Genomic DNA, 17,500 nt, shown 5'->3' on the forward strand with positions numbered 1-17,500 from the left:
GATGCAACAGTTTACGTGCACAATAGGGTAGGATGTAGTCAGTCAGCTCTACCCAGCTAGACAGCCTAAGATGCAACAGTTTACGTGCACAATAGGGTAGGATGTAGTCAGTCAGCTCTACCCAGCTAGACAGCCTAAGATGCAACAGTTTATGTGCACAATGGTTTAGGATGTAGTCAGTCAGCTCTACCCAGCTAGACAGCCTAAGATGCAACAGTTTACGTGCACAATAGGGTAGGATGTAGTCAGTCAGCTCTACCCAGCTAGACAGCCTAAGATGCAACAGTTTATGTGCACAATGGTTTAGGATGTAGTCAGTCAGCTCTACCCAGCTAGACAGCCTAAGATGCAACAGTTTACGTGCACAATAGGGTAGGATGTAGTCAGTCAGCTCTACCCAGCTAGACAGCCTAAGATGCAACAGTTTATGTGCACAATGGTTTAGGATGTAGTCAGTCAGCTCTACCCAGCTAGACAGCCTAAGATGCAACAGTTTACGTGCACAATAGGGTAGGATGTAGTCAGTCAGCTCTACCCAGCTAGACAGCCTAAGATGCAACAGTTTATGTGCACAATAGGGTAGGATGTAGTCAGTCAGCTCTACCCAGCTAGACAGCCTAAGATGCAACAGTTTATGTGCACAATAGGGTAGGATGTAGTCCGTCAGCTCTACCCAGCTAGACAGCCTAAGATGCAACAGTTTATGTGCACAATAGGGTAGGATGTAGTCCGTCAGCTCTACCCAGCTAGACAGCCTAAGATGCAACAGTTTACGTGCACAATAGGGTAGGATGTAGTCAGTCAGCTCTACCCAGCTAGACAGCCTAAGATGCAACAGTTTATGTGCACAATAGGGTAGGATGTAGTCCGTCAGCTCTACCCAGCTAGACAGCCTAAGATGCAACAGTTTACGTGCACAATAGGGTAGGATGTAGTCAGTCAGCTCTACCCAGCTAGACAGCCTAAGATGCAACAGTTTATGTGCACAATGGGGTAGCATGTAGAAGTCCTGCCTCCTCTATTTTCTCGAATTATTATTAAAGTGTGTGTGCACGCTTGTGTCGTGACATGCGGGCACCCATGTAATCAAAAATTTTTTTTTGGTTTTGCTTTCTCTAAAAGACCAAGCATCGTGTACAAAATTAGCGCTCACACTCACACAGATAATAATAATAATAATGTTATTTATATAGCACTGAATCTTGTGCAGAGACAAATCAAAGCGCTTTCGCACCAGTCATTCACACGCGTGCATAACTTCTAAAACTGGAGAAACTGAAGAAAAAGGAAGAGGCAGGAGAGGGAGGGAGGGAAGCTATTTTGGGAAGAGGTGGGTTTTCAGGCCAGACTTGAAAGAAAGAAAGCTGAGTGTGGAGACTTGACGAAGCGATCATACACACACACATGCACTTGCTCGCGCTCTCACACACACACAATCACACATTTACAGGACAGGAATGTCAGACCCCTGCCGGAGTCTGCACTAGTTGGGTCACGGTTAAGTATGTGTAATTAAAAGGAAATTTTCTATCTAAAATTACGTTTAAATAACATACTTATCGTGACCCAACTAGTGCAGACTCCGGCAGGGGTCTGACATTCCTGTCCTGTGCAAACTACTATCCGCCTATGCGGAGCAGACGAAACTACGGCCGATAACCTCCCGGAAGTAGGTAACCTCCCCTTTGTCCCGCTGGTTATCGCCCTCTTTTTCCGGCAGCCATCATGACTCCTGTACCTGTGCTCTTCATACGGCTAAGTTTTTTTTCGTATTTTCTGTCTGTCTGTCGATTCTCTGGCGTGGTTAAGTATGTGTAATTAAACACACACACACACACACACACACCCACTCACCTGGACCTTGACGTCCTGGTGACTGAGCAACGGGACCAGGAAGGGCACCACACCTGACTCGATCACCATCTGAATCTGGTCGTTGCCCCCGTCTGTCAGGTACGACAACGCCCACACTGTGTCCACCAAGATCTGGGCGCAGGACAATCAGTGTCAGTATCAGTATCAGTGTCAGTGTCAGTGTCAGTCGCTCAAGGAGGCCTCACCGCCTTCCGGACAAATCTATACACGCTACACCACATCTGCCAAGCAGATGCCTGACCAGCAGCGTACCCCAACACGCTTAGTCAGGCCATGAGAAAAAAAGAAAAAAAAAAAACAAAAAAAACAACCCCAAAACAGAAAAAAGATAGTAATAATAATAATGATGATGATATTAATAATAAAAATAGTAATAGTAATAAATAAAAATAGAATAAAAAAAACCCACCCAATAATGATGATGAATAAACAAATAAATGTAAAACATGCAGACACACATTCACACACAAGCACACACACACCTGCATAACAGATATGCAACAAACATGCAGTTTCACAGATATGAAAGCACAAACAAATACACATAAATGACACAAGCCCTGTCACACACACACACCATCTCAAAAATTACACTGCACCCCCCCCCCCCCCCCCCCCCCCCCCCCAGAAACAGAAATTTTCTTCTTTTTTCTTCTGTCTTTCAATGTTGAAAAGTAATCCAACCACATTCCCCCCCCACCCCCACCCCCCCCCTCTCCTTTTTGCCAGTACAAGAAAAGACCCCTGTCAAAGAAAAGTCACCAAGCTGCAACTCCAAATCTGACATATCTGAATGCGTGAGTAAAACGCTCATCAGATTTCAGTTTTCACTTTCTCAAGGAGGCGTCACTGCGTTCGGACAAATCCATACACGCTACACCACATCTGTTGAGCAAATGCCTGACCAGCAGCGTAACCCAACGCGCTTAGTCAGGCCTTGAGTGCATGCTTACATATATTTGTGTACCTATGAAAGTGGATTTCATTTTACGTAATTTCGCCAGAGGACAACACTCTCGTTGCCATGGGTTCTTTTTCAGTGCGCCAAGTGCGTGCTGCACACGGGACCTCGGTTTATCGTCTCATCCGAAAGACTAGACGCTCAGTTTGATTTTCCAGTCAAACTTAGGAGAAAGGGCGAGAGCGGGATTCGAACCCACACCCTCACGGACTCTCTGTATTGGCAGCTGAGCGTCTTAACCATTCTGCCACCTTCCTCCTTAGAGAAAGTCACTATTACCACCAATCTGTACGTAAAACAACAACAACAACAACAACAAAAAAAACCAATCTTTCAAAGAAAAATAAACGTGATACAACTCCCAACGACGTCCAAACTCAAGACAATGCTGTCTGCATGTGACATGAACAGGACATCACTGTGATACAAGACACGCTACACACACACACACCCCTAACACACACTCACATGGACATTCACCACATTACATCAATACATTGACACTTTACACATACCCAACATACACACACACACACTCAAATCCACATCACCACATCTCCCCCCCCCCCCCCAGCCCCTTCCAACGCACCCCCCCCCCCCAACACAATAATACTGACATCACTACGATACATCTCCTTAGGCCCAATACTCCGTTGTTTATATCACAGACTGACATAAGTTTACACAGTTGGGCCAACAGCAATGTGAGAGCTGTATTATCAATGGTTTCTCCATTGCAGTGGAAAATCATTTACAGCTTAAGTCTTTTGTGAAGGACTAGGACTCTCAAAGGAGGCGGCAACACTGCACTGGCTCTTTAGTGCTGCACCACACCACCCAACACACACTCACATTGACATCACCACAACACGCCCCCCCACCCTACCCTGACCCCCCAAATAACCACACCACACTCACAATGACATCACCACAACACGCGCCCCCCCACCCTACCCTGACCCCCCAAATAACCACACCACACTCACATTGACATCACCACAACACGCCCCCCACCCTACCCTGACCCCCCAAATAACCACACCACACTCACATTGACATCACCACAACACGCCCCCCACCCTACCCTGACCCCCCAAATAACCACACCACACTCACATTGACATCACCACAACACGCCCCCCACCCTACCCTGACCCCCCAAATAACCACACCACACTCACATTGACATCACCACAACACATGCCCCCCCACCCCCACCCCCACCCTCCCCCCCAAAAAAAACACACTGCACTCACATTGACATGACAACACACCCTCCCACCCCCACCCTACCCCCCAAAAAAAACCCACACCACAACATGACCCCAAATCCCACCCCTGAAAAAAAAAACCCACCACACTCACATTGACATCACCACAACACGCCCCCCCCCCCAAACCCGCCTACACCAACACCCCAGCCCCCCCCCCACCCTTCAAAATCACACCACACTCACATTGACATCACCACAACATGCCCCCCACCCTACCCCAACCCTCCCCCCCGAAAAAACACACCACACTCACATTGACATGACAACACACCCTCCCACCCCCACCCTACCCCCCAAAAAAACACACCACACTCACACTGACATCACCACAACATGACCCCCCAACCCCACCCTACCCCTACCCCCCCAAAAAACCCACACCACAACATGACCCCAAACCCCACCCCTGAAAAAAACCCCACCACACTCACACTGACATCACCACAACACGCCCCCCACCCTACCCCAACCCCCCTTCAAAACCACACCACACTCACATTGACATCACCACAACCACCCCCCCAACCCCCCACCCCAACCCAACACCAACACCCCAACCCCCCCCTTCAAAACCACACCACACTCACATTGACATCACCACAACAACCCCCCCCCCCCCCCAACACCCCAACCCCCCCTTCAAAAACACACCACACTCGCATTGACATCACCACAACACCCCCCCCCCCCCCTCAAAAACACACCACACTCACAATGACATCACCACAACACACGCGCCCCCACCCACCCTACCCCAACCCTCTGTCACAATGTAATCACCACAACACATGCCCCCCCCCCACCCTACCCCAACCCTACCCCCCAAAATACACACCACACTCACATTGACATGACAACACACCCTCCCACCCCCACCCTACCCCAACCCCCCAAACAACCACACCACACTTACATTGACATCCCACCCTACCCCAACTCCCCCCCAAAAAAACCCACTCACACCCACTCACATTAACATCACCACAACATGACCCCCCCACCCCACCACCCCCTTTTCAAAAACACACCACACTCACACTGACATCACCACAACATGCCCCCCCCCCCCACCCCCCCAAGAAAAACCCAAACCACCCCACACACACACACCCACTCACATTAACATCGCTGTGATGGATCAGGTTACACAAGGCGGGGAGGATCTGGTGGATGGTGGAGGCCGGGGGCGCGGGCTCCTTGTTGCGACACAGGTTGACCACCACCCAGGCCACGTTGCGCAGGAAGGTGAGGGGGATGTCCGGCGTGATGAAGCTCAGCAAGTGCTGCACCGCCCCCAGGCTGATCACGTAGTCGCGGCAGTTGGGACCGTCACCTGTGTGGTGGTGGTGGTGGGTGGGGGGGGGGGGGGCCCCATTGACCTGACTGGATTATTGATTATCTACGACGGGCGCAATAGCCGAGTGGTTAAAGCGTTGGACTGTCAATCTGAGGGTCCCGGGTTTGAATCACGGTGACGGCGCCTGGTGGGTAAAGGGTGGAGATTTTTTCACGATCTCCCGGGTCAACATATGTGCAGACCTGCTAGTGCCTGAACCCCCTTCGTGTGTATATGCAAGCAGAAGATCAAATACGCACGTTAAAGATCCTGTAATCCATGTCAGTGGATGATTGATCTGACTGGATTATTTATCATTTACACAGTGATTATTGCTTATTTACACAGATCACGACCGATCATTGGTTATTCACACAAGTGCACGTGTGTCTGTGCGTGGGAGAGGAAGTGTCAGTGAGAGTGCGAGTGAGTGAGTGAACGTGTGTGTGTGTGCATGTGCCCAAGTGCATGTGCAAAAGGTTCCTTCTGAGAGAACTGCCCTTCATAAACGCCATTTGTTATCATCATCATCATTATTATTATTACACTCACTCTGTCTGCATGGCCTTCCCACTCTGTGTGAATTTAAAATCAGTCTCAAGCAACCTGCTTTGCCAAACGTTACAGGGTATGCATGTGACTGTGAGGAAATGAAATGAAATTATGGTGCTTAGAGCCTCGCCGACCACTGAGGCCATCTCAAGGCTATCGCCGCGTTAATAACTATTACAAGGGTAAAAAAAACCCAAAAAACAAACAATTAAAATGAGTCACCACTTCGAACTTTCCACTCCAAAGTTTAAAAAAAACAAAACAACTTCCATACTTAAACCTTCAAATCTGGTTAAAAAGGTTCACTTCTTTCAGAAGTCCATCAGCGCCCACGGAGGGACATCACGAAACAAGGTCTTCAAAGAAACCGCCGTGTAATGTCGGTGTCTAACGTCATGCAGATCCCAACAGTCAAGGAGCACACGGTGAGAGGCTCATCACAGGGAATACATCGAGGGGCCTCTTCCCCCTTCAACAAGTAAGAATGAGTAAAAAAAAAAAAAAAAAAAAAAAAAAAAGTGTGCCCCGCATGCAGTCTGCACAGCACAGACTCCTCCTTTCTGTTCTTCACCCCTGAAGGGAGGGTCTCTTTTAGGTCTGGACGGATCTGAAAGAGCTTGTTGTCCGTCTGGGTGTTCCACTCCTCTGGCCAAAGATCCTTAACATAAGTGTTCACCTTCTGCTTCATGTCTGTGTATGTGACTGTGAGGATGGCTGTTCATGGAGCAGGGTTTGAGTGCATGATCTGTGCGAGTTGTACTGAGCTGCACAATGTTAATATTATGTGCTACATAAAAAAAAAACAACGGATCAACAGACCGCTGGAGAGTTCCATGGCCATCCTGGGTCCTGTACGCGTGTATAGATCTAACTTTTACTTGAAACTGCCAGCAACGCCAAAGGCGATCGACACTTGTCAAAAAAGCAGCAAATATGTGCTGGCCTCCGTTTCTTCAGCTGAAAGCCTCTAATGCTACAACCAAACTCTGTACAATGAAGTGCTATTGCATGCACAAAAAAAGAAAAGAAAAAAAAAAAAGAAAAAAAAGAAGCAGCAAATATGCAAAAAAACGAAGCCTGCAGTTTTTGAACGTTCTGCCTCTCTCAACTGCCTTTGCTGCTCACACTTTAGGAGGAACCAAACAACTTTGAGAGCACAGATCATGTGATGCTCCTCTATAAAGTCATGACAGCCTTATTATTATGATATCATAATGCCACCACTCACTCTCGCCTCACCCTAGATACCATTACTGTAATAGTTGACATAATTGATGCTGTTGCTACGTTATGTTAAAACTGCTCCAGGCTATTTATTATTAATGTCATCTTAAATCATCATGATTACTACAATCACTAATGTGTAAACATTGATTGATTGAATGATTGGACAAATCTTCCTTTTTTTTTTTTTTGGTTGATGTTGTTGTTGTTACAGATTTGTTTTGCCTTGTTTAGTCTGTTTTGTTTTATCTCTCTCTCCGTAGTGGAAGATGCTACTGTTTGTTTTATATTGTTTGTTTCATACTATTCTCTGTATTGTATACATGTTTTTGGAAAATTAAAAAAAAAGTTAAAAATTTTTTTTTTTTAAAGTCATGACAGCATGGAACTCTCCAGTGGTCTATTATCTATCATTTTCATCATCATCATCCAGTGTGGACAGCCCCCCCCCCCCCCCACCACTCACCAATGATGTTTCCCAGAGCCCACACCGCCTGCTCACACACGTTCTGATGTGGTGACTGCAGCAGTCGTATAAAGAAAGGCACCGCCTCTGAAAAAAAACATACAACAGCCGTCATATTTAAAACATTATGTTGGACGGGCGCAACAGCCGAATGGTTAAAGCGTTGGACAGGAGAGGAGAGGAGAGGAGAGAGAGGAGTCTGTCCTCACCTGCGTTCACCACAGCCTGTGTCTGTGCTGAGGTCCCCGACGCAATGTTTGTCAAAGCCCACGCTGCTTCAAACTGTAACGAGGGGCTGGACACACAGGAACATGACTTATAACAACAATCATCACAACAACAACAACAACAATAATAATAACAACATTATCATTTACACAGTGCTTTCAAAAACATCTCAAAGTGCTTTTACAATAACCGTCAAACACAAACCACAACACACTCATACACATAAAACAACAACAGTGTTTCATTAAAAAGAATCATCTGTGTATATATATAATGTTTTTCTTTGTTTTTTTTTTTTGTTTTTTTTTCAAGCTGAATGAACATGTATGCATATACACACAAAGTATGCATCAACTGTGAATTCATTCCTGCACATTCATAATTCATATTCATTCACACAGACTTCATACATGTATACATACTCATAAACATGTGAACGCACACGTTTCACAAATACAGCATGCACATATGAAAACAATGAAGATTAACGCACACTCACACACACACAAACTCCACACAGGTGCATGTGCATACATTTTTTCAGTTTTACTGAAGAAAAAACAACAACAAAAAAACAAACAAACTCGCAACCACTGTATAGAGTCACTGAATGCAGAAACTGCTGAAAACGTCAACTTAAAGAGTACTGACAGACCTTCCCTGCCAGAGAAATTTCTTCAAAATGTTATATTGGAAATAGAAATTATAACAAGAGAGGCAAGGCCTTCAAGACTCACTTGTGATAAATTAAGTCCCCTAGCATTAATTACAGAGTAATTTCCCTTTTTTACTATCTGCACCAAAACGTTTGCAAAATAAATAAAAATTCCATGCTTAGCAAAAAGTTCCTGTTTGAACAAAAAATGATAATAATGACTCCTCTTGTTGTTGTGTCAGAATAAGAGGTCAAAGTGCCAAGTTTAGAGAATACAAAAAATATAAATATAACAGTAAATGCAGTTTGCATATAATTAGGCTTCTTTTTTTAATTTTTTTGTGCCCATCCCAGGGGTGCAATATTGTTTTAAACAAGATGACTGGAAAGAACAGAATTTTTCCTATTTTTATGCCAAATTTGGTGTCAACTGACAAAGTATTTGCAGAGAAAATGTCAATGTTAAAGTTTACCACGGACACACACGACACACACAGAGACAACCGAACACCGGGTTAAAACATAGACTCACTTTGTTTACACAAGTGAGTCAAAAACAACAACAACAAAAAACAAATCCCTGTGAACTCACCAGTCATCTCTGCCTAAACACTTCACTAAAATGGGGAGAATTCCTGAGGAAATTAGATCGTCTATGGGTGGATTTCGGTCACTGGACAGCAGTTTTCTGCAAGCAATCCCAACAGGAACAATGCTGACACAAACACAGATTCATCATAACACTTTAACCGTAATAATAATAATCATAACAGCAGTAGAAGTAGTTATAATAACAGTAATAATAATAATAATGATAATGATATTAATACTTGTAGCACTACAACTATTAGTATTACTAGTACCAAAACTACTAATACATATATATATATATATATATATATATAGAGAGAGAGAGAGAGAGAGAGAGAGAGAGAGAGAGAGAGAGAGAGAGAGACAGAGAGAGAGAGAATATGTCTTTATTACCAAGTGTACCAGGGTCACAAGGAATATTTGGGGGGGTGGGGTGGGGGGGGGGGGGATAGTACATAACAAGATACGAACATAAATCGAAAATCATACACAAACACAGATACAGTAGAAATTAGGATACATACAAGTGCATATCAATATAAAAACTTGTGCATACTCACACATGCACATACTGCACACACATTCTCTCTCTCTCTCTCTCACACACACACTTGTTTGAACAGAAGCTGCATATCACATGTGGATGGGGCTGATGACTAGATCTTCAGGTAGATGGTGGTTGATATATATATATATATATATATATGTGTGTGTGTGTGTGTGTGTGTGTGTGTATTTCTTCTTTTTTTTTCCAAATAATAATTACAGCCCCAAGAAAAGACAAAGGGAAGGTTACCTACTTCCGGGAGGTTATCGGCTGTAGTTTCGTTTTCTCCGCATAGGCGGATAGTAGTTTGCACAGGACAGGAATGTCAGACCCCTGCCGGAGTCTGCACTAGTTGGGTCACGGTTAAGTATGTGTAATTAAACCAGGTTTCGGACCAGTGATTATATTTTAAAATAAATTAAAATAAAAAAATAAAAAAACTAACCTGGCGGCCTGCACGGCTGAGAGCTGCACGGAAGGCTCGGGGCTGGATGCATTCAGGACGATGCTCTGCAACGACTGGTTTGTGGGTTTTTCGCTGTCTTCCGAGTCTGTGCTGTCTTGGGCAGGGACGTTTCGGCGCTTCAGAATATGCTGGTCTCGTTTGTTCTGTGTGGCAGGGACAGAGGCTTCGTTTCAAGATATTGCATCAGAGGATGAAAGGGGAAAAAAAAAAAAAAAAAAAAAAGTCCCAAGTAACTTTTTGTGGTTGCAATTAATGGTTAACAGCTAACAACTATGACTGATAAATAAAAAGATATTTACTATAATTATATAAGCTGATATTTAATTATATAAGCTAACGTCTATAACAAATGTTATTCATTAGGATTACATATCGTTGCTCTTTGTCTGTCACAGTGTCAGTCACTGGCTCCAAAAGATTATTTGAATTCAAAAAAACAAAACACATACACACACACAATGACACTTTCCTGGATATCTGACTGTGATGAACTTTCATCACCCAGATCAGTTTTCCAAAAAGCAAATCAACAAAAAAACAAAGGAATACGATTAGTTAGTATAACAAGGGTGTAAAGTCAGCAGAAAACTGACATAATAATGATGAGAAATACATATATCCAATTATCAAATCATACATAATAAATAAATAATCTTATTCTGAATTGAAAAAAAAAAAAAAAAATTACACAATGCAATGTTAAGTTATTGGTAGGAACATAAATTAACTGAATACACTTCTCATAATTCTTATCGACTTAAGACGCCAATAAGAGCCAATTGACAAAACTGTCAATATTAATCATCATTAATCATTTAAAATCTTAATGTGACTCACCTTTCGTAATTCTACAGTCACTTCTGTTCTCCTTCTTCGCATTTCCTGTTGACCAGAAATTGACAAATGAATGATAAATCAGTAAGGATGATGACTTGATCCAAAAATTTACTAATCAATACTATTATAAATATCGTATATTAATAAAATTATGCACAAGATAAGTAATAGCGTTAACTCACTCAGTACGGCCAGTCCTCTCTTCTCCTCTACACAGACCCCTCGGGATGTCCAGTGGGTGTCTCAAGTGACCCAACCTTTAGCTTCCGTCGTCAGAATTGTGGTATTCTTTGTCAACATTCACCTCTTCAGTATAAGAGCCTTCCGCTTGCAATATTTTGATGGTGGTAATTGGGGTGAAACGCTGTCAACGTCGTCTCTTTCACCGTTCGTATGGAGAGAGTTAAAGAACAAAAAACTCCTTAACTTACAGTTACACTCACAGTCACACTCAGTCACAGGTCAAACTACTCAACTGAGTTTAACAGTAACTGCTAATATAATAATTAATACTGCAAACCTCAACATCTTTCAAAATTATATATATATGATAGTCAGTCGTGTCCGACTATGATCATCAGAACAGCAGAGGAGGCAACTGCTGTTCCGACTATTTGGGCTAGAATTGGATTATAGTGGAGAGTGTCTTGCCCAAGTACATCCCCACTCTCTCGGCCAAGAGGGTTTTAGGACAGTCGGCGTTGGGATGATTCCCAAAGGCCAACTAGCCCACAAGGCTGCAGCACAAAGAGCCAGTGCAATTTTGCCTCCTAGGTTAAGAGTCATAGTCCTTCACAAAAGACTAAGCTGTAAATGGTTTCCCATTGACTGGAGAAACCATTGATAATACAGCTCTCACTTTGCTGTTCAAAATCTACTTACAACTCTGGAAATTAGGTCTAATGAAGCCTGGCAATTTTTTCACACCACATGAATGAAATTTGAAATTGAAAGAAGTCCTATGATCACACCTTCGACATGTTGTTTACACAATGATAATACAAACTAACACTTGTAACAGTAACACACTGATCAATGAATACATAAACAATTTTATGATGCGCTGCTGACTGCAACACAAGTGAAAAAAAGAAGAAGAAAAAAAGTGGTAAATTTTTAAAATTACAGTGGTATTATGCATACATGCAGTGGCAATAAATGAATGATCTGTAAAAATATTGCAAATATTCAAATCAAAGTTGTGTTGGATGGTTTATCGTCTATGTTGCTCTTTGATTCTGGATGAACTGTGAGATAGGACTTTTCAAAACTTTTGTTTTTGTTTTGTTTTTTGAAACATCTGATTTCTTTCAATTGTCATTTAGGGACACAAGACAATTACATTCTAATAAAAGCATGGACATATTTGTTTTTCAAATGACAGTAGAAAACTGATCAGCTATTATGTGTGTGCACATGTTTCCAAACACACATTTGTACACATTCTCTCCCCTTACCTTTCTACCATACACACAGTGTCAAACAAACCCAAACAATGTGACAACCCAAACATTGTGAAGACTGTCTCTCTCTTTCTCTCTGAAACACACAACTGACTGCTTGTATTGTGTTGTATCAGTTTCAGTTTCTCAAGCAGGCGTCACTGTGTTTGGACAATGGACAAATCCATATGCGTTACACCACATCTGCTAGACAGATGCCTGACCAGTAGCATAACCCAACGCGCTTTGTCAGGTCTTGAGTGTACGCATATTTGTGTACTATTGAGTAGACTGCCATAACTAAGTAAATAACACTTTGCATAACATGAGAAATGAAAGGGAAAAAGAGTGGTCATGTCATCTTTAACTTCTTTCATGTAAAGCACCCTGAGCACTTAAAGAGAAAATGAGCAAAACAAATGTAAAATTTTACTGTTATCATTATTGTTAATGTTACAAGTTGTATGTTTTACTTGAAATGCCTATGTGAGTTGTACTTAAGTACCAATGGCAAAGTCAAGACAGTTTCTCAAAAACAACAAAATATACTGCTTCATCCAGACATGCTCAAGATCAAATTAATGCTGACCAAAGTCCATTTTCACACAATGAGTCTCTTAGCACAGCACATTGTTCAACACTATTGTGCTTGGACCCCACAGAGCAGAAGTTAAACTGGCAAGCTGAAGAGTTTGATATGTGTGCTTCTTCATGAAAAAGAATAAATTCATAAATAAATAAACAGTTGACACAGAATGAGTAGACATGTCAGTTTCCAGTCTACTTTAGTTTATGTCCTATTTCCTTGACCGTGCTATTTCCTATTCTATTTTTAGCCATGCAATGAATGATGGAAACTTGCAAAGCTTTGAAAACAACAAAATTGTGTTTAATAAATTGTACTTTTAATGCTCTTAGCTCTTTCTAATTAAGTACTTTAACTGTACGTCCGTCTTTCTTCCAAGACGCGTGGGTAGGCTTTCTTCTTTGTCTATCGTTCGTAACCAACCCAAACCACCAAGCTCCAATCCCATGCTTGTGATGCACCTCAGATTTGGTATCTAATTCTTAATTCATACACACACAGTATTCTTCTCTTCCAGAAAAATAGTCTGGAGCTTGGTTTTGTGGCGTTAGAACGTACTGTTATTTCAAAAAATTGTGTGAATGTCAAGGATGAATGCTTCTATCATGGGGTTTGCTGTTACGCGTTCATTATTCAACTCCAATTTGGAGCCACCAAACACCGATTATTTCTTTGTACTTTGATCACTAACCTCAAGGTCCTTCCCTTTGTTTTTGAACATCTGATTTCTTGCCTTGGCGAGGGGGTCTGATGCCATGTTGGAAAATAAAAAATAATGAAACTACTGAAACAAAAGTGCCTTTTTCTTCAGTCACCAAAGTGCCACCTGAGCGTATTATGGTGGTGGTCTATTACTGTTCCTGAAGCAGAAACCGACAGTAACAAAATTTCTGATTGGACGATTGAAAGTGTTGGCGTATAGTTTCAACCGAATTCATCCAAATTGTCAAAATTCTTTCGAAAACAACCACTAAATACCGAATTATTCCAAAATATGCTTATTAGTGGCATTTATCACAAATGTTGAATAGCGGTTTGTGCTATGAAGAACTCAGACGGCATCTTTTTTCGTCGTAGTTGCAAAGCTGTGTTGGTGGTAGTAGACAATAAAGAGAAATCAACTCCAGATGAAAACACTAGTATTTCAGTTCTGTTCGCCGTTTCTGTGGTTCGCGGATTTTATCTCGGCTGCCGTTCAGTGTCACCGCGTTTCTGTGCGGACATCAATGTCAAATGAAAAGTATATGAAACGACTTGGAACTTTCTTTTTGATGAACTTTTTTGGTTTATTTCTCTGTACACTTCGTTTAGCCTTCCTGTGAGCAAGCCAGTGTGAATTGCTATAACTGATCTTTGTCACTGAATTCAACTGCATCTTGATATTCAGTTACCTCGTGTTTTTTCTAATTCGCGATCACGCATAATCATGGAGCTAGTTTTAACCGAGCAGCTCTTTTTGCAACAAATTTCCGAGAAGTAACATATCTTAAAAGTTTGTAAATAAATTAATAGCAACAGAAATTTAGAAGTGGAAAGGCGATGGTAAACTGTCAATGCACAGTTATTTCCTTTTACTCGGGTTTCATCAAACTTAATTTGTGATGTGTTTTTTTTAATACCTTTGTTTGTTTGTTTGTTTGTGTGTGTGTGTGTGTGTGTGTGTGCACTCACACTTCACAAGAAAGACAAGAATGTGATTCTCACATGTGTTCACGGAGTTTCAGTTTCAGTTTTGACGCTTCCTTGTGAACTAATCGAAGAAGTGAAACCAAAACTAATTTCTGTAAGAGCAACAGCTTACTAGTTTGTTCTTTGATAGATCGAAATCTCAGTCGGGGGGATAGGGGTGGAGGGTACGCCAGTGCCACATGATGACAAAGGGAGACGGACGGAAAGCTCTGACACAAATGTTCAGTCAAGGCCAGTGCAAAATATTTGACACGATCCCCACAACAATCACTATACATGTGTGAGGGTTACACACGTTGGGTTATGCTGCTGGTCAGGCATCTGCCGTTTTGTATAATCATGTTGTGGATTTGTCCGGCCGAACGCAGTGACGTTTTCCCTCAAGAAACCGGAACTGTGACCCGGTCAGTTAAACGCGTGTGCGCGCGCCGCCGGGCGTCTGCGTGTGCATGTCAGTGTGTCATGACGGTGTGTGTGTGTGTGCGTGTGTAGGAGCGGGAGGGATGGTTGTGTGGACTGAGGGATTTCCATGTCGCGTACTACGTGTGTGTGCGCGCGGCGCGCACCTGTGTCGGTTGCAAATTTGCCCAGTCTTTGTTTTGTTTTGTTTTGTTTCTGGTAAAACACTATTTCCAGCGGTACTGTGACTCCATGGGTTTTCGTTGCGCCGACTGAATTACTGAAGCTGTTGCCTTGATTAGGTTTTCAGTAAACTGAAAAAACAACAACAAAAAACTGTCAGTACTGTACATATTCCATACACATGCCATGTCCTTTCATTATAAGAGCGGCTGTGGATAGCATGCAGGCATTCATTATTTATCAGTTGAAAATGACTGACACCTTGATTACTAACTTTCAGTCCTTGCTGTGATCCAGATTGACGTCACGTCGTGCATGTGGCTATGTTCACAGAATAGAATAGAATAGAATATGTCTATTACCAAGTCAGTGTACCGGGGTCACAAGGAATATTGCCAGGTGGGCTAGTACATAACAAGATACGAACATAAGTCGAAAATCATACACAAACACAGATACAGTAGAAATAAGATACATACAAGTGCATATCAATATAAAAACTTGTGCATACTCACGCATGCACGCACTGCACACACACACACACACACACACACATGCACGCACACGCGCGCGCGCGCGCGCACACACACACACACACACACACACACACCGTTTGACTAACAGAAGCTGCATATTACATGTGGAATGGTCTGATGACTAGATATTCAGGTTGCCGTTGGTTGCACAATTCTATTTATCACACTGGATTTGTTCGAGAGACAGGGCATTGACTGTTTTGGGGAAAAAGCTTTTGGCGAAGCGATTGGTTTTCGTCCTTATACTTCTGTACCGTCGACCAGAGGGGAACATCTCGAAAATCCCAAAAGCTGGATGTGATTCGTACGTCCTGGCTGATTGATTTTGCTCTTTTCATGTCTCAATACCAACCGCTATCCCTACTGACTGACAAAATATTGCTGGGTCTTTAATTTGCGTATTTGATCTTCCGCATGTACACTGCGTCAGTGCACAGATACCATTTACTGCTGAAGAACAGACCACGTTCCACAAAAGACAGAAGTACCACTGACCAATTAGATCTTTAATCTGCGCACCTTTTTGTGAACAACACCTTCTAACACAAGCTCTGCCACGTCTTCATAGACTTCAATTTCCCAAAATGTGTTTGACAGTCTGACGGGAAGCACTATGACGCCGCTATAATACAAGATTTAACACCGGGCAAAAGCCTCATCAACGCCATCCAACATTATACTCCAGAGCAATCAGTTCGTAATAGTTCTTCCTCCAGGAGGAGGTGCACGGTAATGCGTGTGTGTGTGTGTGTGTGTGTGTGTTGGAGCTCATGTACGTTTATATGTATTTGACTGTGCTTTCATATATGTGAAACTGCATGTCTGGTGCATTTCTGTTATGCATGTGTGGGTGTATGTGTGAATGTGTGTCTTCATGTTTGACATTTATTTGCTTATTTATCACCATTGTTGTCTTATTTATTTATTTATTTATGTTTTATTATTATCATTTTATTAGTATTACTAATATTATTACTACTACCTTTTTCTATATTATAATTATTATTTATTTATTTATTCATTTATTTATGCAAGCTTATCTATTATTTATTCCCCCGTTTTTTTTTTTGTTTTTTTTGTTTTTTGTTTTTTTTGTGTTCTCAAGGCCTGACTAAGCGCGTTGGGTTACGCTGCTGGTCAGGCATCTGCTTGGCAGATGTGGTGTAGCGTATATGGTTTTGTCCGAACGCAGTGACGCCTCCTTGAGCTACTGAAACTGAAACTGAAACTCTTCCTCCAATGCTGACTGTGCTGACGTGATTTTCAAGGCCGTCAGTCATGGTGCATTTCAGGAACATGTTCCTGGAGAGAAAAAAAAGAAAAAAAGAAAAGAAAAAGAGCTATTATTGTTGTTCTTGTTGTTTTTTAAAAAAAATTATTTATGTGAGTTATGTGCATGTATTTATCTATTATTATAATAAATATATATTATAAATATATATTATATATATTTATCTACTTTTTTTGTTTTGTTAATTTATTATTTTATTTATTTTATTTTATTTTTTCTCAAGGCCTCAGTGACTAAGCGCGTTGGGTTACGCTGCTGGTCAGGCATCTGCTTGGCAGATGTGGTGTAGCGTATATGGATTTGACCGAACGCAGTGATGGCTCTTTGAGCTACTGATACTGATACTGTTATTATTATTATTA

The 17,500-nt window shown here is 42.1% G+C and overlaps 1 protein-coding gene across 1 annotated transcript in view; it reads right to left on the bottom strand.

Moving 5' to 3' along the window:
* Positions 1 to 13,911, bottom strand: part of LOC143275505 (importin subunit alpha-3-like) — a 24,266-nt gene extending 10,355 nt beyond the window's left edge. The window contains exons 1-8 of the mRNA XM_076579659.1: positions 13,732 to 13,911; positions 11,013 to 11,057; positions 10,155 to 10,318; positions 9,164 to 9,259; positions 7,898 to 7,983; positions 7,689 to 7,775; positions 5,229 to 5,443; positions 1,855 to 1,986 (exon numbers count right to left, since the gene is read on the bottom strand). Coding sequence (XP_076435774.1) covers positions 1,855 to 1,986; positions 5,229 to 5,443; positions 7,689 to 7,775; positions 7,898 to 7,983; positions 9,164 to 9,259; positions 10,155 to 10,318; positions 11,013 to 11,057; positions 13,732 to 13,797 — 891 coding nt within the window. The 5' untranslated portion in view covers positions 13,798 to 13,911. The remainder of the gene's footprint in view (positions 1 to 1,854; positions 1,987 to 5,228; positions 5,444 to 7,688; positions 7,776 to 7,897; positions 7,984 to 9,163; positions 9,260 to 10,154; positions 10,319 to 11,012; positions 11,058 to 13,731) is intronic.
* Between the last annotated feature and the right edge of the window lie 3,589 nt (positions 13,912 to 17,500).

Source organism: Babylonia areolata, chromosome 30 (assembly GCF_041734735.1).
Source record: "Babylonia areolata isolate BAREFJ2019XMU chromosome 30, ASM4173473v1, whole genome shotgun sequence".
Lineage (NCBI taxonomy): Eukaryota > Metazoa > Mollusca > Gastropoda > Neogastropoda > Buccinidae > Babylonia > Babylonia areolata.